Source organism: Miniopterus schreibersii (assembly GCF_964146895.1).
Source record: "Miniopterus schreibersii genome assembly, chromosome: 16".
Taxonomy (NCBI): Eukaryota; Metazoa; Chordata; class Mammalia; order Chiroptera; family Miniopteridae; genus Miniopterus; species Miniopterus schreibersii.
The window spans coordinates 9,559,341-9,584,797 of NC_138116.1; the positions used below are offsets into that span (position 1 = coordinate 9,559,341).

Genomic DNA, 25,457 nt, shown 5'->3' on the forward strand with positions numbered 1-25,457 from the left:
AGCCCCCTTGGTAGACTGATATCCACATGGAAAATGACAGTTACTGGGCTAGGTATTAAAACAGATGGGAAGTCCCTCCACGTTTAAATTCCCCAATGTGATGGCTGCATGGAGTTTGGCATCTTTGCAGGCACTGACTTCTCTAGTATCCCAAATTTCAAAGACCACATGCGAAGAAGGTCTTTTCAAAAAGAACACTGTCAAGAATTTTACTTCTATGTCTGCTACTATATTGCTTTTGCTTTGTCAGTTTACCAAGTTTGCTGCTGAGAGAGGCATCTTATTCTGAGAATGAGATAATAATGAGAGTAGTGCTTTGGAATGTTAAAGCACTAACTAGATAAGATCAAAGTGCTGTATGTAAAATTGAATGAGATCTTGAGGTGCCTGTCTTGAGGCACAGTTCACCTTCAGTCTCAACATATTTCCATCTGCCCCTGTTCGGATGTAACTGAACGTCTCTCCCATCCTGGAAGTTAGACCGATATAAATCTGTATCAAGGGTCAGAGCTAGGGAGAGCTAGTGTTTGTTATACTATATATCCAATATATATCCAATTTTGGACACCACCCCCACCCCCACCCCCACCCCCTGTGGTTGTAGTAAGTCACTGGGAAAAAACAAAAAACCAACAACAAAAACTCAGTCTTAGAAAGGAGTCTTGCTCCATCACCTGAGATTGCTTCATCATTTCTCAAGCTCTGCCCGCGTGGGCTTAGGCTGGCTTCCTCATCAAGGCAGACCTTACAGGCTTCCGCAAGCAGAGCGTGTCCTTGGAGTTGCAGATGAGGAGGGATGGAGGGGGGGAAAGATCCAGAAGGACAAAAATGATAGTTCCCATTAGTTGAGCTGTTTTCCTCCTTGTACACATAAGTAACCTGAAGCACAAAGAAACGGTGGGTTTCCACTTTGCAGCCTGTCAGCTTGTTGCTGGAGAGGCCAAAGAGAGGGGCACTTGAGATGTCTTTTTGAAAAAAATGTGTCTTGGCGGGGTAGCTCAGCTGGCTGGAGCATGGCCCCCATGCCACGGGGCAGGGCACATCCAAGAATCAATCAATGAATGCATCAGTAAGTGGGACAACAAACCCATGTTCCTCTCCCCCCTTCCTCTCCCTAAAGTCAATTTTAAATTAAGCGTCCGACAGGTTTTTCCATTTAAGTCCTACCACACGAAGTTACAATCCTCAAAGTAGCCAAGTCAGCAGCCAGTGTCGGTTGGCCTCGGTCTCGCCCCCTTAACTCATCACTGAAATCATTCTATTTCCTTCCTGCTGCGGGGGCAGAGGTTTGGGGGGGCCCCTTTCGGACCGGCAGGCCAGGTCCTCAGCTTCCACCCACCTGGGGAAACGGCTCCCTCCCGTTGGAGACAGATGGCCCTCAGGTACTCGCTGTGCGGAAAGAGGGAACTTGCACGCGAGAGCCAAGGCGGACCCGCCCCAGAGCGGCGCGCAGGGAACCAGGCGGAGCTTCCCATACGCGTGGGCCGAGCGGGGAGGGGCGGAGCTTCCGCAGCGCGTGGGCGGGGCCAGGCAGAGAAGGGCGGGGCTCCGGTACTCGCGTGGGCGGAGCGGGGCGGAGCTCTCCGCCCGCTTCCCGGGGCCCCTCTACTGCGCATGGCACGTAGCGTACCTCCCTCCCAGCAACCGGCCTGGCGGCGGCGAGGCCATAAACTAAGGAGGCGGAGCTGAGGCGCGATCGGGACTGCTCGCTAACTCCAGGACCAGGTACCGGACTGGCGGGGCCGCCTGGTGCGGTCCAGGGATCATCAGTCCATCCTCTCCCTGACTCCGCTTCCATCTTCTCGGGGCGGGCCTTCGTCAGATCGGCCATCCCGGGCTCCCTTTCTCCGCGGTCCTCCTCGAGTCCTTCCTTGAGGGGCTGCAGCCCGAGAGCAGAATAGGCTTGGGCCTGGCGGGGAGACACCGGAGCGGCGTTACTGGGCGGGAGCGGCGAGCGCCTGCCTTCCTGCCCCCCCCCCCTTGACTTCCAGGTGGCGAACCTGGGGCCCAGGTTCCATGTGTCCTGCTAAAGCGAGAGGCGGCAGATCGCCCGCCCCCATCCCTCATCCCCATCTCTTCCCTGGCTGGACAGGCGGCGGGTCGAGACTGTAAGGACAGAGATTCAGGTGACTCCCTGAATCAGCCCAAACAGAGAGCTTCTAATTGTCTTGCCTCCCAAATATGTTTAAGTGTCCACAGTAGGTTTGGGGTGGAGGTTGAGGGCGGGGGTAGGGGAAGTGAGTGCGAGGGAAGGGGCGTGGTTAAATAAAAGAGTTCAAGTTTCCAGCCTTCTGCTGAGCTATCCCAGCACATCCTGACTTTACCCCCCTCCCCCCGAAGGGAAAAAGCGGTTCGAATTGGGCCCTTTCCTATGGGAACATCTGTTGGAGTAGAACCATGTCCCAGTGTGCATTTGCCGCGTTAGGCGGTTCTTCGTGGACAGACTGATCCGTTCTAGAGTCACCCAGGCTGTTCCTTGTCCCTGAGAGTTGAAGAAACCCAATCTTACCTGATTACCTGTCTCAGGCCAGGAGCCTCTCCAGCTTTTAGTTACTGAGCTGAACCAGTCAAATCGGCTCCCCCACCCTTCAACCAAGTTTCTCAGAGGTTTTGTGGCTCAAATGCTATATTTATCGTTGTAACCCCAGACATGGAGGAAGTTTAGAAAACCAGTGCCAAAAATAGGGGGGGGGGGAAGAAAAAATTTAAATCAAGATAAAATGAATTCTCCTTCCTATGCCATTTGTCATCCGGTCAACAGCACTGTCCAATCAGGTGATGCCTTCTCGGTCATGATTATATCTTTGCGCACACAGCCTGGACAGGTCTCCCCAGGCTCCTCTGGTTTCTGGAACACAGGCATTGGAACAGATCTAATCAGCCCTTTACCACTTGCCTGTGTGCCTTTGGGTGTTTAACCTCTCTGAGCCTTAGTTTCCTGATCTATAACACAGGGAAGATGAGATTTATTGTGAGCTGATCTCCGTGAAGCACTTGGCACAGATCCCGGCACACACTAACTTCACCATAAAGGCTTGATGTTTGTATTCTTTTTACTGTTACTAATTTAGCAGATTACGGGAGTGCCCATATTATGTGCTGGGCACAGTAGCCCCTGGGAATGCAACAGTGAGCAAGATCATTCCCTACCCTCAAGAATTCTCTGTTCTAGTGGAGGAAACTGATAAATAGGCCATCGAGAGCGTGGTAGGTGTAAGAGACCTAAACACCTAACGTAGGTGGAAAGGGAGTGAGCACAGCACACCTGAAAGGGACGGGTCCAAGTTAATCAGATTGGGGGAAGGAAGTTGGTTCTGGAGGGAAAGCAGGATCTCGAAAGTTTTTCCTTTGGGCTCTGTTTCCTCCCTGCCTTTTGAGCACCATGTCCTCACTCTGGACCTCTCCCAAGGCTCTACCCAGCCTCCTGCTTTTCTCTCACCACTTTCCCTAGTGAATTTCTGTCACTTGTATAGCTTTAGCTCCTGACTCCGAAGTCCACGTAGCCATCTCTAACCTCTCTGCTGAGCATCAGTCAAACTTCTCTCACTGAATGCTACATATTTCCACTTGGAATATATAACTGTATTCTCAACTGCAATATGATTTAAAAACTTGAACTCATCTTTCCACCGAAACCACTTCCACCTCTGTCCTTCCTGTCTTGTCACTGACACACTACTCTTTTCCCAGTTACTTGACAACAACAAAAAAATCAGAGTTGTCCACAAGTAGAATGGGCTCCCTGGTAAGGTAGTGAGTCTCTGGCATGAGACTCGTTTTCAAGCAGAGATTAGATAACCTTATATCCAGGAGTTTGTGAAAGCTATCCCTCCAAAGGGTGGAGGATGGGCTAGATGACTTATGACATCCTTGCTAACTAAATATAATTTCTTTAATTTTCCTTCTTCCCTATTTGTCTATTTCTTAACATTTCCTCTGCCACAGGCTGTTTCACCACACACGTGGTCCACTGTAATTGTACTCTAACTAGCGTTCCTTTCTCTGGGTTATTTTTACCCTCCCCACCCTTCCCACCCCTTTATACTCTAATATGCCTTCTGTGGTCCTTAGAACAAGGCTTCTCGAATGTGATGGTCCACAGATCAGCAGCATTACCATTATCTGGGAGCTTGTGAGAACCACCAGATCCCACCACAGACCTTCTAAATCAAAAATCTACATTTTAACAAGACCCTCAAGTGATTTGCATGTACAATAAAGGTTGAGAGACGCTGCCTTAGACGACAGTTTTGTGTTTGTCCCCTTTCTGTTCAAAACTTACAGTGGCTTGCTTCTGCCTGCTGAATAAAATCCATACTCTAGCATGCACCTAAGACCTCTTCATTGGTCTCATGTATGTGGAATTCTGCTTCTGTACCTACCCCCCATGAAGCGCTGACACACTTCTCAGCACATTCGGTCACTCATTCAATATTACCATGTGCCTACTATGTGGTAGGCACTATTCTAGAAACTAGGAGATATATACACCTCTGGACAAGGCAAATTAAGCAATAGATAATCAAGAGCTAATGCTATTCCATGCTTAGAATTCATTCAAGCCCCACCCCTTCATGAAACTCTCCAGATCCACTGCTGTTCCAGCGATCTTTCCGTTTGCTGAACTCCATAGGGAGTTGCCCATTTCTTCTTGTGCACCCCCAGACCTCCTGAATTAAAATTTTTCAAGGTGGGGAGTTCAGGCATCTATAGGTTTTTATAACTACACAAGTTAATTTGAAACACATCCTGGTTTGGAACACGATGGTTAGATCGTTAACGGAGCTGTTGACATGGCAACCTGCAGCCATTCTTAGGCCTCTCTAAATGGGCAGTTATATTTGTTTAAGGTGTTTTGGAATTGCCTTTACTTTTTATTTTCAATGTTTTTCCAGAGCATAGACATTTTTTTCTGTGGATAAAACCCATCTCTATCTACAGTAATATTCCCTTTTCCTCCTGCTGTAGACTACATGTGGTCAGGGACCTGTTTCCCCTTCAATTTCTTTTGCATGATGCTTTGTGTTTAATGCTATTAAACAATGTGCATTCTGACAATCTTCTTTTTCAAATTCAATCTATAGTTTTATTATTCCATGTCAGGATAAATGATTCTTAACATGTTGGGGGGGGAGGGGGTGGCTTCTATAAGAAGATTAGGGTAGGAGTGAGAATAAATGCAGTTTGGTAAAAATCTATAGATAATTTTGAAAAGCCCTGGATTGAAAAACATTGATTTCTCTGAAGGAGTTCTGAGGATTCTTAGAACTCTGCTTACCAGATTAAATCCCCACGCCCATTGTTGTATCACTGCCACAACCCCTCAAAAAAAGAAAGGGAAATGCAGGACTTTTTTCCTAGATTCTTCAAAAGCATTTCTGATTATTTATTTTAGTCCTTTTACTTTTAAATCAACTTATTGAGATATAGTGTACCTACAATCAAATACACCTACTTTGGGCTGGCTGGCTGGGTGGCTCAGTTGGTTGGACCATCGTCCTGTACACCAAAAGGTGGCAGGTTCGATTCCGGGTCAGGGCTCATACATCGGTTGCTGGTTTGATCCCCATTTGGGGCGCCTGTGGGAAGCAACCAGTCGATGTGTCTCTCACATCGATGTTTCTCTCCCCCATCCCTCCCTCCCTTCTACTCTCTAAAAACCAATGGAAAAAATATCCTTGGGTGAGAATTAACTACAACAACAACAACAAAATAATAATAATAACCGTAATAATAATAATAGCTACATGGGAAACCGAGGGAGTGAAAAACCGAGGCAATTATTAAATGCGTGTAAAGAACACGTGGTCATCTTTACGTGCTTGCCTCAGCTGTGACAATGTTGCCTTCGTCAAAGTAATGTAAACGCGGGCCACTGATTCATCCAAAAATTATGCCAGAACTGCATTGGAAGAATGAAGGCAGGAAAGCAGAGAGCAGGAAGGTGACACAGGAGAGCTTAGCTGTCATCTACCATGGCAGGAAGTTAGAAGGTAGGTGTCTAGAATGGATAAGTGGTGGCCATATAAACAGTTTAAGAACGATGATGAAAGGCAGGCTAAACAGACACAGGCATCGAAGGTAATTGCTTCTGGGAAGGGGTCAGCAAGGATTCAGTCAAGAGAGATTTAAACATTAAAGAACCATATAATAAACTTTTCGTACAGGGATTGCAGTGTTTCAGGATGTACTTGGCCAAAGTACCTCTGGGTCCATTGTCACCGAAAGTTTCCAAACAACTCTTTGGAATCTAGCAATTTATAGGTTTAGTACAGTGCCTTGAATGTTCGATTTGTAGTTAAGTTTTTGTCAATCCAAAGGTATTTCTGTAAAAGGAGATGTGACTAATTCAACCTGTTTTTGTTTTCCTTTCAGGTTTAAATTTTTGAAATTGAAATAGGTCTACACATTAGGAACTCATGTCTTTTCTTGTAAGTAAACCAGAGCGCATTAGGGTGAGTGTTCCCATTCTTCTGGCCTTATTGTTTTTATTTTCTGAAAAGCAAAGTGTTTTGGCAGTGTTGGAGGTGGTTTGTTGCACGATGATCAGAATCACGCAGAAGTGAGGGATGTGGGAGGGAGAGCAAGTATCTCAGCAGCCTCCACGCCTGAGAAAAGAGCTCGCAGGCAGGCCGACCAGGGCACAGAGCACACCGCCCGCTTGTCTGAGAGAAGAAACGAGGTGGCGTATTTTGTGACTATCGGTCACTCAATGTTAAATGAGTTGAATGTGCAGCTATATAACCACTAACGATCTGCCCACTTCCTACGTATTTTCAGCGAGTTTGTGTGTTTTAAAAATCAGTATCAAATTGTAATCATTGGAACACTTTTTTTTCTAAATATAACCACAGGTTTTAATTGAAAATTTCCTTAACATGAAAATTGTGTTATACCTGAAAACTTCACCAGCTAAAATGATCTTAAGAACAAATACTAGATTTAGTTTTCCTTACAAGCTTCCATGATTTCATAAAAGAGTATCATATTTTATTATCAAGTATTTAATTTCTGAATGCAGTAGTAATTATTTTAAAATCTTGCAACAATGTATAAATGCTATGAGACATTATTAATATACCACTTTCTTTAAATATTAAAGTGACACAGTTTACTTTTATTAAATATCTTGTGGCACAGTGCATGTGATTTTTTTATATCAAGTTTTTTAAATTAACGTGTTTTGTTTTTGTTTTTAATTTGGAAAAACATTTTAATTTGGAGGAGAGAGAATGATGTTATAGTTCCAATTCATGATTCGTACTGTGCAGCTTATCTCTGAATGTTACTTAATCTTTTTTTTTATGTTTACATATATAATAATTTATATTGTAAAGAGGAAACTGCGCTGTCAGTTAAGAGGAAAAACAGATTCTCTCCTCAGCCTGAACTCTGCCCAATGGAAAGAACGTCCCCAAGCCAAACTTTAACACCAGCCCTTAAGTGAAATACAATCTCGATTCCATTGCTTTTAAATATGAGCTGCTTTTCTGTTTCAACCCAGTCTGATTCAGGTGAAACCAGACCACTGCTCAGTAGGATGGAAACCCAATACTCATTTGAAATAGGCCGGTACAGTGAACCGTATTGGTCATGCTAGTTTGGTCCTTGTAAAGGTAGCATTTGGTAGCAAATGTGAGCAGCGATGGCCTCAGAAATCCTAGTGGATGAAAGGATATGCAGCTTGCAGTTGCCTTTTGCAAACTAACAGAGGCTCATGAAAAGCTACTGTTTCACCCCTGTTTTGTGTATCGTGAATTTCAATAGTAGTTTTCAGATCGGCATTCATGGTCCTGAGCATCTGTAACAGGCAGCCACGGAATAAGATGGATCAAAATGTCGTTTTATATGTAGGGAGGAGAAAAACATTCATTATCAGGGCCAGTACTATGTGTTTCTCATCTGTCAGGTTTAAGAAATATCCATCAAGTTAGGCAAAGAGGAATAGAGAAAGGAATTCATGCATTGTTTTCGGTTGATTTAAATCCAAGATTCTTTTCAAAACTTTTCCATAGAAATGTATCTTAACTGTTCTACGTGATTCTGTTTTTGTTGTTGTGTTTTGTTTGTCTGTCTAACAGCTAATAGCTAATTTTTTTGTGGTTTGGAAGAAATACTAATTCTCTTTGGGGTTTTCCTCTTTAGCGGTGGGTCTCGGAAAAGTTCATTGTTGAGGGCTTAAGAGATTTGGAACTATTTGGAGGTAAGTACAGTGTGGCGTTTAGCCGTCACTTCAGGATAAATCTCACTGCTCTTTTGTTGACTGAATCAATTCATAGAAATAAGCAATTCTAAGGGAAAATGTAAACTATAGCCGTTATATTGATTTGGCTCCTTTTGAATCCATGGTTTCCCAAAGATGTGGGGACTAGTCTGGCAGTTGTCCTTAGCCTGCCTTGATTGCTAGAAAGCCAGTATTTACTTAAAGGCACATGTACTTCTTCTAAGTATTTGTCCAATTGATATACATATTCTTAAAGTAAAAAAAACTAAGTGTTTAAAAGTTGCTAACCTTGATTTTAAAAATAAAATTATAATCAGGACGAAGGTAGAGCTGATGTAAAAGTTCTGGCTTTACTCATTAGTCTAGTTGACTCATCTTTTCATGGTGGAAATTATGAGGCTTAAGAGAATTAAGGAAAAAAATGTCAGGACAAAAATATTAACTTCCTATTGAAAAACCAAAATGTTGATTTCAGAAGTAATTTAGGTTTGCAACTCGGAGATTTCACAGGCTCAGGCATTTTCCTTTGGCTATTTTCAAATTGAGCCTTTTGTAGAACTGTGATCTTTATTTACGGTAAATAAAATTATTTTCTATAAAAATATTAGTAGAGTCCCATTCTTTGTGTCTGAACCCCAAGATACTCTCTTCGGCACCTGTAGCTAAGTAAATAAGTTATCAGGTTGAATGCATTGGTGACTGATCCGGAATACACCCAACAAGTAATTGAAAACTGAAACTTGTTAGTTACTAGGTGATGCCTATTAGTTTATTTTCCCTAATGCCATTCAACAAAGTTCTCATTATAAAGAATAAAAGTTAGCTGTACAGTAAAGGAAAGGCTAATGGAACACAAATACTCTATTCTCAATTTCCTCCCATCATTACTCTATTCTCTGGTCCTATTCTCAATTTCCTCCCATCATTAATGGGAATATAATGGTTTAAAAGTAAACCGTGACATTGATGGGAATTGAGTTGGGCATCCAGTGTGTGATCAGTGAGTTTAAAAATTTCCAGTATATGTGAACTGAAGTCCTGGGATCTGGTCTCAGCGTCCTGAGCGTGGATCTCTGGCTGTCTTTGACAGTTCCCCAGTCTCTGATCTGAGGAGGAAGAGGTGGTTCTGTGGATTGTCCACAGGATGAAGTATATGTTACCAAGTTGTGTACAGCTTGGCGTTTGCCCTCTGCTCGGGAAGACTGGGTTTGATTTCCTTGAACCTAGTCGCCTGGCTCTTCCCTTTGGCAGACTGTCTTAAGCTACTGCTCCTGCCGTTTGTGTACCAGAAAACTGATGTCCAAGGCAAAAAGTATATATTTATTATTTTGATAAAATCGAGGCTAATTGACTCTGTGGCCAATCTCCTCTGCTGTAATTTCTAATTTAAGATATTTGGAAATATATTCCAATACTTTACAGTTAAAAAATCCTACTTGATGATTTCTATCACTTTTACCGAATGGAGAATATCAAAAGCACAGGCACAGAATTTGTCTGGTTTAAGAGCAGAAAGTTGCTTCGGTTGTCCCGTGCTTTACTTTCATTCAGAGTAGAATATCTGACTAGAGAATCAAATTGGGTGATCGTCCCACATACACGTGCTGCTGTATTAAAATGGTTTTTTGCCTTTTTAAAAACCTGTTTTCTAGTCCCTGCACTCCCTGGGAAACAGCCAGCCATCACCATAACTTTATAATGAATTGTTTGTTCACAGTATAAGACTCTGAAACCAGATTATTGAAAGTAACATTGTGTGATGAAAAGTCAATGTATGACCAGAATTAAAGCCTTTGAGTTATACTCAATAAAGAATACTCATAGAACAGGAGCCTGGCCAAGTTTTGAAGAGCAGTAGATTCATGTGTAAAACCCCATCTTATCTGCAGCACTGTTACTGTGAATGTGTGTGTGTCTGTGTTTATATGTAGCACTGCAGGCACTTTTCCTTGTAATAACTCAAGTGGTTTCTATTAATAAATGTAGTCTAGTCCTAAGTGCAATAATTGCTGTTCTGAATGTGGGTGAGTCTTCTACTAAAAAACAAAATGCCAACAACCCATTTCTCTACTTTAGAGCAGCCTCCGGGTGACACTCGGAGAAAAGTAAGTGACTTTCTAGGCTCTCTCACTATGGCTGTTGCATGAAGATACTTCTTACGGAAATTCGTATATTTTGTTGGCTTATCATTTTATGTTTCTGCTTATCTGTCATTGAGCTTTATTTGAAGTGTAATTCTTTTTGTGGATTCAGGTTTCACCCCGGAAAGATTTTGATGTAGACTTTGAAAGCTGAAAAAAAATCTCCGGCACTTTTTGTCTCCCTCCAGGGGATTAAGGTCTCCTCCCCTTCCCGACCCTCCCAGTTACCTGCCACCCTCTCCAAAAAAGCAGAAAGTTTCAACAACCTAAAATGTGGTTACCTTTTAGTGGCTAGTGGTATTGAATTTTCCATCCTTAGTCTATTAATAATAGATTTTAGTCCACAGAGATGATATTGATCGCTGTCTAGATTATAAGACAGGACCTTAAATCTCCTAACTTAAAAACAAAACCCAAAATTAAAAACTACAGAACAGAAAATGCATTTTTTATTGGCCAAAAGCTATGAGACTCTTGCCCTGCTTCCTACTCTTCTAGCTTATTTTACCGAAGGAAATAACGCCCGAAGTACACAGTGTCCAAGCTATTTTTGATAATGTGAATCAGAGGATGGGAAGCCTTTTCTAAATAGACTTCCTACTCTTTTACTTATTTATTCATTTATGTATGTATGTATTTACTTATTATTTTTATTGATTCTAGAGAGAGAGGAAGGGAGAGGGAGAGAAACATCGATCCACTGCCTCCCACACATGCCCCCCGACCAGGGCCGAGCCCAGAACCTGGGTATGTGCCCTGACCGGGAATCGAACCTGTGACCTCTTGGTGCACGGGATGGCTCCAACCAACTGAGCCACACCGGCCAGGGCCACTTCCCCCTCTTTCCAGATGGCAGACGTCTGCACCTTTGCAAGCGGCCCCTCGGCCGAGTGAAGGGTGATGGTGCTGACTAGGAATTTCTCTTTGAGTAAAGCTTTGGCTGTGCCTGCTTAGTCTGCTATCAGGAGCAAGCCCCTCTCTCTCAGATCCGAACAGCTTCCAGTCAGGAGACCAAAAGGGTTTTCCATAGGATCAGTTAGGTATTTTCCAGAATACAATGCCAATTATATATAATTTTTATATTGTCACAGCTGCCGATGTTGCACCAAAAAGTGATCCTGTGTGAAACCTGTGGGAGGTTGAATGTGTTTATTTGGTGCATTTCATCACTATTGTCTCTGTGCACTTTGTTGTATTTTGTTCTGAACTCTTTAAACAAAGTTATCACATTATGATCATTTCTGGATATCAGTAGCTTATGTATTTTTCAAATGCTTCAAAATGAAAAAAAATGCTTTTCACAGTGGGGGAAATTAAGAAAAGGCTTTGCTAGAATTGGTTCCTTTCCCCAGGCAACCTGAGATGATGCTTTACACTAATAAACCTCGCCGGGCTGTGTTTAAAGAGAATGGACTTAGTCTCTCATCTTTTTCATGAGTTTTGACTTTTCCTAAATCTGAAACGTAAGGAACTGACCTGCCTTTCTCATGGCAACATCAGACCCGACCTCTTCCTTTCAAAATGCCGCCCCTGTTTTCGTACATAAGGTTGGTCTCTCTCTGAGTGTAGACCTAGGGGACCTCTGCAGAGTAGAAAGCTTCCAGTTTAGGGTCTTTCCAGTGGGCTGGGGACAGAATGGAACAGGAGCCACAGCCACCGCTGGGCTAGTCCGTGTCATGCAATTGCAGATTGCCCAAGAACTCATGTTCCCAGTGACCTACAGAGTTTCATTTTCTAAAATGAACACTTTTGAGTGGTTTTCTATAGTCAACAAAGATAGTAGAAATACTTGTCAAGTGGGGAGTTGTTTGATATGCACTCCTAGCAAGGAAGAGGGACATAGGTAATAAAAAGGTATCTATCTATAGTTTGTCCAAAGGGAGTTATTTAAAGTATATGTAGTAAATATTTAATCTCAGGACTCCAGCTGTCCTTTGTAGTCTCTTTTTCAAATTAGAGAAACATTAGGGAGTTTGCCTGGAGATCAGAGGAGAGAAGACCTTCAAAGTAGTTCTAGATTTGTTCTCGTTGGGACCATATTGTTACCTGCTAAAAAATGGCGTACAGTAGGTCCTTACTTAATATTGTCCATAGATTCTGCAGCTTTAGGAGAAACCATGCATAATCATAGGCTAATTGATGTAAAAAAGAGTTAGGTTCTTACAGCATCTCATCAATGTTATAACAAAATGACATTGAATGAAACAACGCTATTTGAGTTGTATGCGAGGGGGTTAGAGGGTAAGGAGATGGGGCTCTTCAAGGTTAACTTAGCATGCAGCACGTAAATGCTAAACAAATGGGGGGTCGCCATGTCACAGCTCTTGCTTTAAGCATTTTGCTTAAATCCCTACTCCATTTTTGTCCGTTGGCTGCATCTCTCCCACCCATGTGAGGCACCTGGTAGGTAGTAACCAGTATCTGCAGATTGTTCTGATGACATTGTAGTTTCAAGAAGCTACAGTGGCTACTAATGATCCTGGAATTTGTTTTCAGAACATTTGAAAACGCAAGTGTAAAAACCAAAATCAAACCAACCTTAACTGTTGATCAAGCTCTACGTAGGAGTCTGTTTTCTCCGTCTTCTCTGTTCCATCTTATTTGTTGAGTAGGAGAGTCGCCAAAAAGTAGACAGCAGAAGAGGGACAAGAATAGAATTCACATTTATTAAAAACCAGGTGGTGCTAGGCTCTTTACATATTTCATCTCATTTAATTGTCACGACAACACTAGAAGTGGGAATTATTCCGCTGATGAAACAGCGGAGATCTCATGAGATTAGAGTGACTTGCCCAGGATCACAGAGCATTAGAGTGACTTGCCCAGGGTCACAGAACATGTGATAAACCTGAGTTTAAGTTCTCCCTCCGGGTGGCCCCTAATCCTGTGGTCTTTGCCTTACACCATATGTTTTACTTCAAGTAGCCTTTCCCAAATTATCTTTTCTAAAATTTAACAGATGTTAGACACAAAAGGGTTCTCCAGACAAGTACCTTTGAGAAGTGCTAGGCTAAACAAAGTTGAACAAGTTTCCTTCCTGCAGAACTTCTCAAAGCCTTGGCTATGCAGGTACGCCTTGCTGTTCTCCACGAGGCAGTGTGCTGCTGCATTTTCTACCCTAGTCGGACACGTCAACCCTTTTTTCAAGCGTAACTGCCAGAATCAGTGTTCTACGGGGCCTACTATGGGGAAATCCTGCATTAAAACAACTCAGTAGAAAAATGGACAAGAGGCAGAAAGAAGCATTTTCAACGTGGAGAAAACCCACGTGGCCAATAAATACGTGAAAAGATGGTCAACTTCATTAGCAATCGGGGAAATGTAAATCAGACCCACAATGAGATTGGCAAAAATTAAGTCTGAATACAGCAAGTGTTGGGGGAAGAAAGATGGATCAACGAGAACGTAATGTATCACTGGGGGGAGTATGGGTTGGTCTAACCATTCCGGAAAACAACCTGGCATCTCGTAAAGTTGGTTGTTCATATACTCTGGGACCTAGCAGTTCCACTTTAGGGGAACTCTTGCACATATGATCAGGAGACACAAACGTGTTTCTAGCAGCACAGTTCAGAGTAGAAGACTGAAAATCCCAAAAGCCCATCGACATTGGAATGGATAAATTGAGATAAGTCCCCAAGATAAACATTATACGGCATGGGTGTGCAACATGGCTAAATACAAGATGGATGAATCTTAGAAGTGTAAAAATTGATTAAATTAGAAAAATAATCTACTGACAAAGCTCAATTTTGCTTGACTGGGTTCCTCTTATTGTCAGCACAAGTGGTATGGGAGGCAGAACCCCACTTGGTTTCTTTCCTTACTGGCAGCATCAACTGTTTTGAACCCAGATGCACTTGGAAGGTGGGGGATCCCCAGCGAGGCGGTAACACCGGGTCAGAACATTCTCCGCTCGCTCTCTGGTTAGTGCCGGGCCAAGGGCCTTTCATGGTTCACAAAGACCTTTCCTCACCAGAGGTCAGGTTTATGGATGTAGCATAGGAAATATGAGCGGGCTGAGGCTCTCCATTTCAGTTAGACACACATCCAAAGAAAGAGGATCCAAAAGAAGGGAAAATAGAAGGAAAACTACACAGCCCCTCAGTCGTACAAATACATTGAGGTCTGGAAGAAGGAAACAGGCCTATTAAGCTGAAGGAAGATCTGTTTGTCTGCCATGTATTTCGCTGGGCACTTTCCTTCGGGACTTCAAAGGCCAGTGGTGTGATGCCCATATCCTAAAGGGCTGGGACCCAGCTTCATTTGCAACACAAATAGGCAGGAAGGAGGGGCAGGTCACTTTTGCTGCCAGGACGATGGCTGAGACCTGACAGCTCCGTCTTTTGCCTGCAGCCCAGTGTGCTGGCTGTTTTCTTGCTTCCCTTGGAAATGTCAGGGAATGATTGGTCTGGGGTCTTGGTTTGCTAAAGGGAGGCCTACTTATGGCCACAGCTTCCCTAAGGCAAGTTTCAGCGTTTGATCTATGGGGTTTTAGAGTCAGGACCTTAAAAATAGGACCCCAATGCAGTAGGAAATTCAAGAGACCCTCCCACCTCTCCATACCCCTTCTGTTTTGTAAATGTGCCTTTCTCCAGACGTCCTTTCCCCAAGTAAGAATTTTATAGTTTCCATTGTGCTGTGTACCTGAAACTCATATAATATTGAATGTCAACTGTACTTGAAAAAATTTTTTTCAATTTTTTTAAAGAAGTTTATAGTTCTTAGCGAGTGAGCCAGTTACTGGAAAGACAAGCAAACCAACAGCTGACTGGAGCTGGTCCTTGTCCCAGTCCCACCCCCATTTGTGGACAGTGCTCACTGGCTGTGCTGTCAGTGCTGCCTCAAACACCGGAGGCTTTACTCTACCTTCTTCATCCACGGGTGCCCGCACCCGAGGCAGAATTTCTGTTCAGGTGCCAGTCTCCTCGTGGGTCTGAATTACACCTCCCCGCTCCCATCCCCCCCGATTTCCTCCTACTAACCTATTTTTCTTTTTCTTTAGACCAATGAGGCGAGCTCAGAGTCGATAGCATCCTTCCCCAAGCAGGAGATCATGAGCAGCTTCCTGCCGGAGGGCGGGTGTTATGAGCTACTCACTGTCATAGGTAATGTCCAGGGCCTGCCAGGACCTTCAAGCTCCAGGGGGTGGCTGTCGCATCCCAGCATCTCCCTGAGTGTGTGCCCGAGGCTGTTGTGGTGACTGAACTGGCTTTGTTGGATCGTCTTTGGTTTTTACCCCCAAGTACGGGAAAAGAGATCATGCTACCAGGAAAGGAGCTCTTGCAGTTTTTTTCTTTTTGGCGGAACACTTTGGGTGTCCTGGGCCAGAGTCAGTCAGGATGGTTGGCTGAGAAGGAACTAAGAGAAGACTCAAAGCCAGGAAAGTAGCAGTAGTGCAAGTTTTAACTTGAGTTCTCTTTTTAAATCAAGTCTCTTGAAGGAAGAAGAAAACCGCTGTTGCCATTGACCTTGCTAATGGCATCCCTCTTCTTTTAGGCAAAGGATTTGAGGACCTGATGACAGTGAATCTAGCAAGGTACAAGCCAACGGGAGAGTATGTGACTGTACGAAGGATTAACCTAGAAGCTTGTTCCAATGAGATGGTGACGTTCCTGCAGGTAATAAAATGTGGATGTGACATTTGGCGGGTGGGCTCTTAGCTCCAGTAGTAATTACAAGGCGTCTTACCTCCATCGTCTGAGAGCGGCTGGCGAGAAATGAAAGTGGCCAAGCCAGCAAGCTATGGACGCTCTCCGTGAAGAACTTTGGGCACCTGGCACCAAGGATTCCGTAATGCCGCTCAGCCCAGTTTATAGCCCCTCTTCTCCAAAAACCCTTTGTGCCTCATTTAGTTATTATTCAGAGAGGCTAAGTAACTTGCCCACAGTCACACACACTAGTAAGTGGCAGAGGCAGGATTCAAACCCGGGCAGTCCTGTTCCAGATGTGGGGCAACCTGCCCTGCCCTGCCCTGCCCTGTCCTGCCCTGCCCTGCCCTGCCCCAGGTGGCCACCTGCCGGCTCTTAGCGTCCCATTTGCCTGAGGTTCTTTTCTGTTGAAGCAGCAAGTAGCTGCCCTCTCATTAAACTGGGAGAGAGCACAGGTCTAATAACTGACTGGGGCCTGATTTCTCCTTGGCTGATGAAGGCTTGCACTGGAAACTCCTTAGGTTTAGGGCCTGGGTCGGCATATTTTCAGGACAGTTAGTTGCACCCCCTTCCCTTCTTCATTTACGATGTTCTGAAATCACGCTCATCTGATGGTGCTCTGATACCAGTTCACAAGCTCAGAGCAGTTTTGCAGATCTGAAGGTGGGACAGAAAGTCTGTCCTCACTGAGTTATTTGGGAGGAAACATGTCTGACTTTGTTCTAGAGCATGTTGGACTTTCAGATTCTCATTTTATAGAGCAGTGGATGGTAGAAGGTACTGCCTGTTTGGCCTTAGCTCACATCGCAGAGGCCAGCACCCTAGAGTTTCTGTAGCTCTCTTGTCTGATTTTTTTTTTTTTTTTCACATCTTTTGTCCAGATTTATTTTAAAATTTCATAGATCTGACACTTTCTATAGCTGCTCCTAAGGCAAGGATTTCTCAGTTTGAGGTTGCAGGAGAAACAGCTTCTAGTGTTCAGTAGTTGTCATGTGTTCTTTAATGCTTTCTTCCCTTGTATCTATTTTCTACAACATTTTCCTTTATAATAGGAAAAGATTTCTTGTTGTTTTATCTTAAAGAGGAGTTCTGTGCCTTGGCCCTTGAAGCTGAGCTAAGCTTAGAACTTCATAAGTCTTTAACCAGCCGTTTGTTTCCATCACCTTTGTGGTGGTGAACTGTTAGCAGTTTCCCTGTTGGCGGAAATTGCTTCTGGAGGCTCTGTAGGACTGGCTGGCAGAGCCAAACAGGCAGATCCTGGCAGAGCAGTGCTGCCTTCCCTGCAGAGAGAGCAGAGCCTCGTGTCTCTCACCCTGGAGGGCATCTGCGTAGGCTGCTCCCAGGACTCTGCGAAGAGTACCCAGAAACTACTAGGTCCCATATTCATGCTGCCACCTTCCTGTAGAGCGTCATTACTCGGTGCCCCTGGATTCTGACTTCAGCTTACCATTGGTTTCAGGGGGAGCTTCATGTCTCTAAACTCTTCAACCATCCCAACATCCTGCCATATCGAGCCACCTTTATTGCAGACAATGAGCTGTGGGTTGTCACATCATTCATGGCATATGGTGAGTGGGAAAGGACTCCTGGCAGAGGGGTTCAGAGAACTCTGTTGTCAGCTGGCTTATGTGCTGTTTTCCTTCTCTGTTACCCTTCCTATCTCCCCACAATTCTCTTCTTCAGGTTCTGCAAAGGATCTCATCTGCACACACTTCATGGATGGCATGAATGAACTGGCGATTGCTTACATCCTGCAGGGGGTGCTCAAGGCTCTGGACTACATCCACCACATGGGATATGTACACAGGTGCATTCCTAGGTGTATTCACCCTTTACGGGGGCGGGGATCTGTGCCCATGAGCCCTCAAATGAACACTGGAAGGTTGGCTGAAGTTAGTGAAGCCAGACTTGGGATTCTGCCCTTGCCTCTGAGTTGGTGGACAGCACCGAGCCTGTCAGTGCTGGAGCTGCAGACTTTCTCTTTACTGAGCAGCTTGTTCCTGAGTATTGTCTGAGGAGCATCTGAGGTGGGCCGCTGCACCCCTGTCTATCCCCCTTCTTCTTTGGGGCACCCAAACTGATGTGTGCACCCCAGAATCGGCCCTGTGCTGAGAGGCTGGGGAGAAGACAATGCCTAGTAGATGGTGTCAGGAAAGTGGCTCACCATAAGGAAGATAAAACTAGACCCCTACCTAACCTCGCATACAAAGGAGCTCTTCAGGTGGATTAAAGGCCTAGTGTCAGGTGTAAATCTACAGACTTACAAGGAAATGTGGGGAAATATTTTTGGGACCTGAGGTATAGAGCTTCTAAATATTTTAGAAGCACAAACCCTAAGAAAAAAATTGATGAGTGACTATATCAAGATTAAAGATTTCTCTCCAATAAAGGGCACCTTGAACAAAATTAAAAAATGGGTGACAGCCTGGGAGATGTTAGCTTTATCTAAAACACACGGGAGGTTAGAAATGAGGCAATCTTGTGAATCGCCGAGAAAAAGATGGCAGAGCAATGGAAAAATGAGTGAAGGATGTGAGGCTCATGAAGGAAACCCAAAGCTGAACAGCCATGTGAGCAGACATGCAAATCTCGCAGTAATCAGAAAAGCAAATTAAAACAGGAGGGTGTCAGCTTATATACCAGACACTGGCATATTTGGAGGCTGGGTGAGGCCCAGTGCGGTGAGGAGGTGGGGTCTCCTCTGGTGTACACTCCAAAGAAACCCTCCACAGGCCCATCGGGGACATGGACACAGTGTCACTGTTCATATTCATGGGAGACAGTGGGAGTGTCCCTTGCTGGAAGAATGGATGAGTAAAAGGGTCAGATCCCACCCTAGAGGACAGGTGGAAGTTAGAAGCAAAGATGAGATGTGTACAGATGGCAGCACGAATGCATCTCTGAAAGACAGCACTGCGGGAAAAAGGAAGACCGGGCTGCTTAACACAGGAGCACGTGGGAAACTGAACATACATGCAAATGAAACAGTGGTACTTTACAAGAACAAACAAAAAGTTCCGGGCAATAGTAGTAGGTGGCAGGGGAAGCAGTGGTCTGTGAGCATAAAGGGAACTTTAACAAAAATCTGGTGAGAATTAAGTGGGGTCATGCTATTTTCTCTTTTGGGGGAATGTTTGAAACTTTTCACAAAAATATGTGTTTGTGTATGTAATATGTATATGTGTGTGTAATACACACACACACGCTGCTGGGAGAGAGCTGACTGGATCTAGTGTGTAAAGACTAAAGGTCTGCGGTGTGAGGGACTCCTGCTGCCCTGTGACACCCTCCTCCCGCCCCCCCAGGAGTGTCAAAGCCAGCCACATTCTGATCTCCGTGGATGGGAAGGTCTACCTGTCTGGTCTCCGCAGCAACCTCAGCATGATCAGCCACGGGCAGCGGCAGCGGGTGGTCCACGATTTCCCCCAGTACAGCATCAAGGTTCTGCCTTGGCTCAGCCCGGAGGTCCTGCAGCAGGTCTGTACCGGGTCCCGAGGAGCCTGGGGTGGGGTGCTCGCTGCTTCTGAGTGCAGTCAGGGCTCCTGGAGGGAGGCTTTCCTGTCGGCTGGGAGGCCTGGGAGGCCTCTGGCTTGGGCATGACGTGCCCCTGGCAGATGGAATAGTTCCCCCTCTGTGGGGTCCCAAACTGCCTGACCCTATTTCTGTGCCCTTCAGAGATGTCTGCCCCTTGTGGGACATGAGCATCTGGGGCTCTCTCCAGCCCTGTACTAAGCGGGAGCCCGGGCCCCACACTTCCTGCTGCTTGTTCCGTAGGGTCACCAAACAGTCGCTCCTTCTCAAACAGCAGCTGCTCAGCGGTGGGCAAGGAGAATCCGCAGCTGGTCCTGGTTTGGGAAGAGGCTACTCCTCCCCCTCCCCAGTGTTCGCTCCACCCCGTTCTTGTTCTAAGAACAATGACCAAGGCTGCAGACAGAGTGATCTGTGGCTTTTTTCTCCTGACTTAGAATCTGCAGGGTTATGATGCCAAGTCTGACATCTACAGCGTGGGAATCACAGCCTGTGAGCTGGCCAATGGCCATGTCCCCTTTAAGGATATGCCTGCCACCCAGGTGAGCCTGCAGCCCAGTGCTTTCCTGCCTGCCTGTCCGCCTTCCTCAAATGCTTGTTGAGTACCTGCCACGCTCAGGACACGGGCCGGGAACACTCGGGTGAAAGACAGTCCTTTCCTTCAAGAGCCCCACCCAGGGAGATGGTTGTATAACTGTGTACTTCCGTGTGATAACTGCTGTGCAAATGTAAATCAGAGGAGGGGAGCTCAGGAGCAGGCCCACTGCTAAGAATTGCAAGGCCTGGAACAGGGGTGCAAACGAAGGCCCACAGACCAGATGTCTATAAATTTATAAAATACGTTGTCCTCTTACCTCAGGCAGAGGGAACAGCATGTGCAAAGACCCAGAGTCAAGAAAGAACAGGATCTGGGCAACAGCAAGTAGTGGTAAATGGCTGAGGTACAGGTGCATCTGGGGCGGTGCTAGGTGATGTGGCTGGAGGAGGCAGCTAGGACAGATCCCAAGGGGCTTTGTGTGCCTCACCAGGACACCTGGTTCCTCTCACAGCGCATGTGGAGAATCACTGAAGGCTTTTACAAGCACAGGAGTGATAGCATCAGATCTGTATTTGAGGAAGCTCACTAGCAGGTGGGTTAGATCTGGGAGATCAGGAGGGTGTGGAAATCTAGGCTAGGAATCTAGAAAACCTGAGTAAGACACCAACAGAAAGATGCTCAGGAAAGAGTTAAAAGGCTATTTAAGGCAAATATGAGGTGCAGATCCAGAAACAGCACTGTCCAATTGAACTTTCTGAGGTGACACAAATGTTCTGTGTCTGCACTGCCCAGTATGGTAGCCACTAACCACCTGTGGCTATTAGGCACTTAAAATGTGGCCAGTGAGATTGAGGAACTGAGTTTAAACCTAATTTAAATATAAATAAACTTATATTTAAATATAAAAATTAATTTATATTTAAATATTCATTTAAATATAAATAACCACTTGTGGCTGGTGGCCAGCATACTATCGCAGCTCTAGAGAGACTGCAGGTTTCTGGCTTGGACAGAGCAATCCTCAGGGACTTGGACAGAGACCCCCAGGATGGGGCTGGTTTTACATGTGCTGAGTCTGGGGGCTTTGAAACAGCTGCCCCAGCTTGGCCTGTCCCTGGGCATAGTGCTCCTGTGCAGCCAGTGACAGCCCAGGATGGGGCTCTGTAGGTGCTGCGTAATGGACCCCATCAGACCCACCTGGGCTAGGCAGATTGGGGCTGGGCTTCAAAGAAAGTCACCCGGCTGCTGCCTTATAAAGGATCTGATGCCGTATAAAGGGGAGGAGACCATGAGCTCCTTCCTTCCAGCCATGGTCGGGGGGCACCCTTTTGCCATCCCACTCAACAATTTGGCCTTGCTAGGGTGTGGCTGCCAAGCCAGTAGCCAGCACTGCTTTGGAAAAATTATTCTACTATCTGTTCTCTACTCCCCCCAAATCACATCTGCATATTGGGGAAAGTGTATTTGTGAAGAAACTCTAGAGGTCTCCCAGGACCACCTCCAGCCCAGCCTGGCTCTGCCTCCCCAGATGCTGCTCGAGAAACTGAACGGCACAGTGCCCTGCCTGCTGGACACCAGCACCATCCCCGCTGAGGAGCTAACCATGAGCACCTCGCGCTCAGCGGCCAACTCTGGCCTGAGCGACAGCCTGGCCACCAGCACCCCCAGGACCTCCAACGGTGACTCACTATCCCACCCCTACCACCGCACATTCTCCCCCCACTTCCACCACTTTGTGGAGCAGTGCCTTCAGCGCAACCCGGATGTAAGGTATTTCCGCTGGCTGGGGGTGGGCTTTCCAGGGAGCAGGGGGCCTCTGGGCTTCAAGGCAGGGTTTGAGAGGGTTCGTCTGTCCTGTAAGGGTCTGGGTTCCCAGGAGGAGTCCCGAGCCCCCACAGCAGGAGGGGTCGAGCCCGAGGGTTTGCTAAGAAGTCCGGCTGAGTAGCTCTGGCTGCTTTTCTTGCTGAGCTGAGAGACAGAACAGAGGGGTGCACTTGAGGGTGACATCTAAGCAGCAGGAGTTTGGAAACCTGGGGCACAGGAGTGATGCTGGTCCTCTTCCCCTTTCTCTGCAGACCAAGTGCCAGCACCCTCCTGAACCATTCTTTTTTCAAGCAGGTACGGTAGCACTTTGCTGAGGCTCCCTGTTTTCTTTCCTGTGGTTCCAACTCCCCGAGTCCCCTTAGCTGTGGGGTCCTTAGGTATTCCCTCCTCCTCCCTTCGAATCAGAGAAATACCATTTCTGAAGCCCCTTAGAGGTGCTGCTCCTTCCTCTTAGAGAAGCCCTTAACTCCAACGGCCCGTCTGTCACTGGGCCATGGTTCCTTGCCTCTTGCTGTCCTGGGACCCGGAGCAGCAGGATCTACCCCCACTCTCTCTCCTCCCCCAGATCAAGCGACGCGCCTCAGAGGCTTTGCCCGAGTTACTTCGTCCTGTCACCCCCATCACCAGCTTTGAGGGCAGCCAGTCTCAGGAGCACAGTGGGATCTTCGGCCTAGTAGCAAGCCTGGGAGAGCTGGAGGTGGACGACTGGGAGTTCTGAGCCTCTGAAGAAGGTGCACATTTCCCAGCACGCGATGGACATGTGAGCCTCCAGGGCCCCTCCTGAGGGCTGGCCACATTCCCACCCTCCAGGGTGCAGATTGTGTAGAAAAGACATTTCTGCCAGGAGAGTTGCCTGCTTGCTGGCGGGGAAAGAAAGTCCTGGAGAGAAACTTTTCTTTACTGCTCCAATGTTTCTGAGACACCAACCAGGGAGCCAAACAGGCCAGAAAGCTGACATTCCCAGCCCTGGGAGTTCAGTGACCTCTTCAGAAGGAAGAGATGCCATCCTGGCCCTGGGGGCTGAAGTTCAAGTCCAAGGTTTGACTCATTGACACAGAGAACTGTGTGACTACTTCTCCCCACTCATGCTCTCCTACCAGCCAAATTCCATTCTTTCCCAGTGCTCCCAGATCCTGTAGGCCCATGGAGAGGCAAGCAATAAGCAACCTGCGCCCCCTCCCTCTCCCCTCTTCCTAATAATTGGAGGAAAGGGTATTTTTTTTCTTTCTTAGCACCAGTTTAAGCCTGGGCAGTTTGTCCTGATCCTTGTTATCACTTGGGCCCTGACACCTAAAGCCTCCTTCCATAGTTCGTCTGTGTAGTGCATTCCTTTCCCACCAAGAGTCCATCTCCCCGCCCCCTGCTGCTGCCTTGGTGCTTTCTCTGAGGGCCGCAATGTCTTGCCTAGCCAGAGGGCTTTAAGTCACCGCGTTAATTTTATTGTCAGAACGAATTAAAGTTTTCAGAAAACCCACTGGAGAGTGCACTGCTGTATGGTGTTCACCATACAGGCTCAGACACGTCTCATTCCACCCTGGGTTCTGCCATCCAAGAGAGAGCGGTCCCACAGGTGCTCAAGGACGCACAGCAGTGATCTCTTTCATTAGTAGACAGCCTCACTACACCAGTTCTTTAAAACCCATAACAGATTTGCCTTAACTGTCTGGAAATTAGAGACTGTTAGTTTTAGCCTGTGGGCATCTAAACACTTTCGAAGCCGGAAAGGTCCAGGTGCTGGAGATCAGCCCCTCTGAGGGCAGGACCACTTCTGGGCCACTAGGAGTCCAGGCAGAAGATGCTCACCTTTGGCAGGAAAGGAGGTGGAGGGTTTATTTTGTAACATGACTTTCGGTGTCTCCTTACCACTGGAACTAATACCCAAAGAGCTGGTAACCTAAGAAGCAGGCCAGCCCCCTGCCCTGTCATCCTGGCTGGCAGCCAGCGAGGCCAGGCCTGGGGGCGCTTCTCACCTGGGTCTTCTTGGTGCTTCCCAGCCTGCACGTGGCTGGCTCAGCTCTGCACCCTCCCTCCTGCCAGTCCCCGCAGGGTGAGGTACTTCAAATGTCAGATTAAGGAAGCGCCCCTCCCTCTTCCCTGAAGCCACTTTGAACTTTCAAATGCTCTTGCTTTCCCTTCCCTCAGAAATTAACACCAGTTTAAAAAAGAAAAAACCCTCCTCCTCTGGCAGTTACAGGGATTGATGTGAAGGAATGGCACCCACCATGAGGTGGGGTGTGGAGACCTGAAATGGAGTGAGGACAGTCACATTTATTTCCAACCCTCCTCTCCCCTGCTCAGCTTTTTTTTTTTTCTTTAAACCTCAAGTTCCCTTTTCTTAACATCATTATCAGCCAGCCTTCTTAGTAAACTGCTTTCTTCACCTAGCTTGTCAGCTTATTTTTATTTTTGAGCCAAACTGGACTCTGGCAGCTGCCTGCAGGTCAGCCTGCAGATTTGAGCTGGGAAGGGCAGGGGGGCCTCAGGGTCAGGCCCCCAGACTGTGCCCAACTCCCAGCCCAGTTCTGCTCCCCAGGGCTTCACCCTTTCTCAAATCACTACAGGGCCCTTGGAGAACCTGATGACAGGTGTGGAAACCTGGCCTGGAAAGATGCACGTAAAGAGTTTGAGAAGTTTCTCACCCATCCAGGAGTCCTCAGGCCTGCAGCTCAGCCCAAACACAAACCCACTAGAGGAACATGAGGCTGAGAACAGTGAAGCGCCGCGTGGGCGCAGAGTGAGCCTAGGGAACAGCTGGGGGCCAGGGAAGCCTGCAGCCCCTCCCTCCCCTGCCAGGTGCGGAGGCGCTGTGCTGCGCTCCCTGGCAAGTGTGTGGGCTGCGCTCTGGAGCCACTGGTTCTATTCCTGCACAGTGTGGGAACAAGCTATGTTTAGGGCTGTGCTTGTGAAACAGCTTCCAGCCTGGCGTCAGGCAGAGCTTTGCAGTCCCTGGTGCCCGCAGGCCCCCACCCTCCCAGCAGAGGTCCATCCAGGAGGCTGCCTCCGCATGTTTCCCGCCCAGCTGAGGCTCTACCCCGAGTGAGGGCTGGTCACCCGCCTCCCCTGCGCCGGCCTCAGACCCGGGCTGTGCGCTGGAGCAGCGGGTGCCGCTTGGCCAGAGGCGCCGGGAGCGAGGAGCCCGGGTGAAGGAGGCCTGGCTTCTCACCCAGCCCTGCTTCAGAGGCTGCGTTACTTGGAACAAGTCGCTTCAAACCTTCGGGCCTGTCTGCCTTGTATTAAATGAGGTTTGGGCGCACCGAGGTTTGCTTGTCTTAAGGATGGAGATCTCTTTCCCCGAAGGGGTGCCCCGACATCTGGCAGGCCACGGTGCCCGCAGGGGCCAGGGGTGACCACTACCACAAAATCCGTCCTCAGAAACGCTTTCGGAGCACGAGTGCTCTGGGACACTAAAGACAGCAGCTTCCCGGGCCCCTTGTCTTGGGGTCGCAGGAGACGGCGCTGAGGACCCTCGTGCTGGCCAGCCCCGCGGTGACTGCACACAGAGGTCCCGGGGCCCTCCCCGCGGCGCAGGCTGTACCTCGCAGCCTGGCGGC

The 25,457-nt window shown here is 47.0% G+C and overlaps 1 protein-coding gene across 7 annotated transcripts; it reads left to right on the forward strand.

The window, feature by feature from the left end:
• Window positions 1-1,585: 1,585 nt before the first annotated feature.
• On the forward strand, window positions 1,586-24,286 carry STRADA (STE20 related adaptor alpha). 7 transcript variants are annotated; one of them, XM_081116029.1, is made up of 13 exons: window positions 1,586-1,725; window positions 6,376-6,455; window positions 8,146-8,203; window positions 10,301-10,329; window positions 15,371-15,473; window positions 15,865-15,986; window positions 17,476-17,584; window positions 17,700-17,823; window positions 19,322-19,493; window positions 19,982-20,086; window positions 21,611-21,852; window positions 22,158-22,200; window positions 22,472-24,286. In XM_081116029.1, exons 2-13 carry the CDS (start codon window positions 6,420-6,422, stop codon window positions 22,622-22,624), a joined length of 1,296 nt encoding a protein of 431 aa, XP_080972155.1. In that variant the 5' UTR covers window positions 1,586-1,725; window positions 6,376-6,419; the 3' UTR covers window positions 22,625-24,286. The 7 variants fall into 7 exon arrangements, with proteins under 7 accessions (XP_080972155.1, XP_080972159.1, XP_080972157.1 ...); XM_081116031.1 differs by having other exon boundaries at window positions 1,593-1,725; window positions 6,376-6,431; XM_081116030.1 differs by lacking the exon at window positions 1,586-1,725 and adding an exon at window positions 2,075-2,126.
• The last annotated feature ends 1,171 nt before the right edge of the window (window positions 24,287-25,457 follow it).

Excerpts from the sequence above, each read along its gene's own strand:
- STRADA (XM_081116029.1), top strand. The coding sequence starts at position 6,420 with ATGTCTTTTCTTGTAAGTAAACCAGAGCGCATTAGG. Across the intron at positions 20,087-21,610 it reads AGGATATGCCTGCCACCCAG|ATGCTGCTCGAGAAACTGAA; the intron begins GTGAGCCTGCAG and ends CTGCCTCCCCAG. Across the intron at positions 22,201-22,471 it reads ACCATTCTTTTTTCAAGCAG|ATCAAGCGACGCGCCTCAGA; the intron begins GTACGGTAGCAC and ends CTCCTCCCCCAG.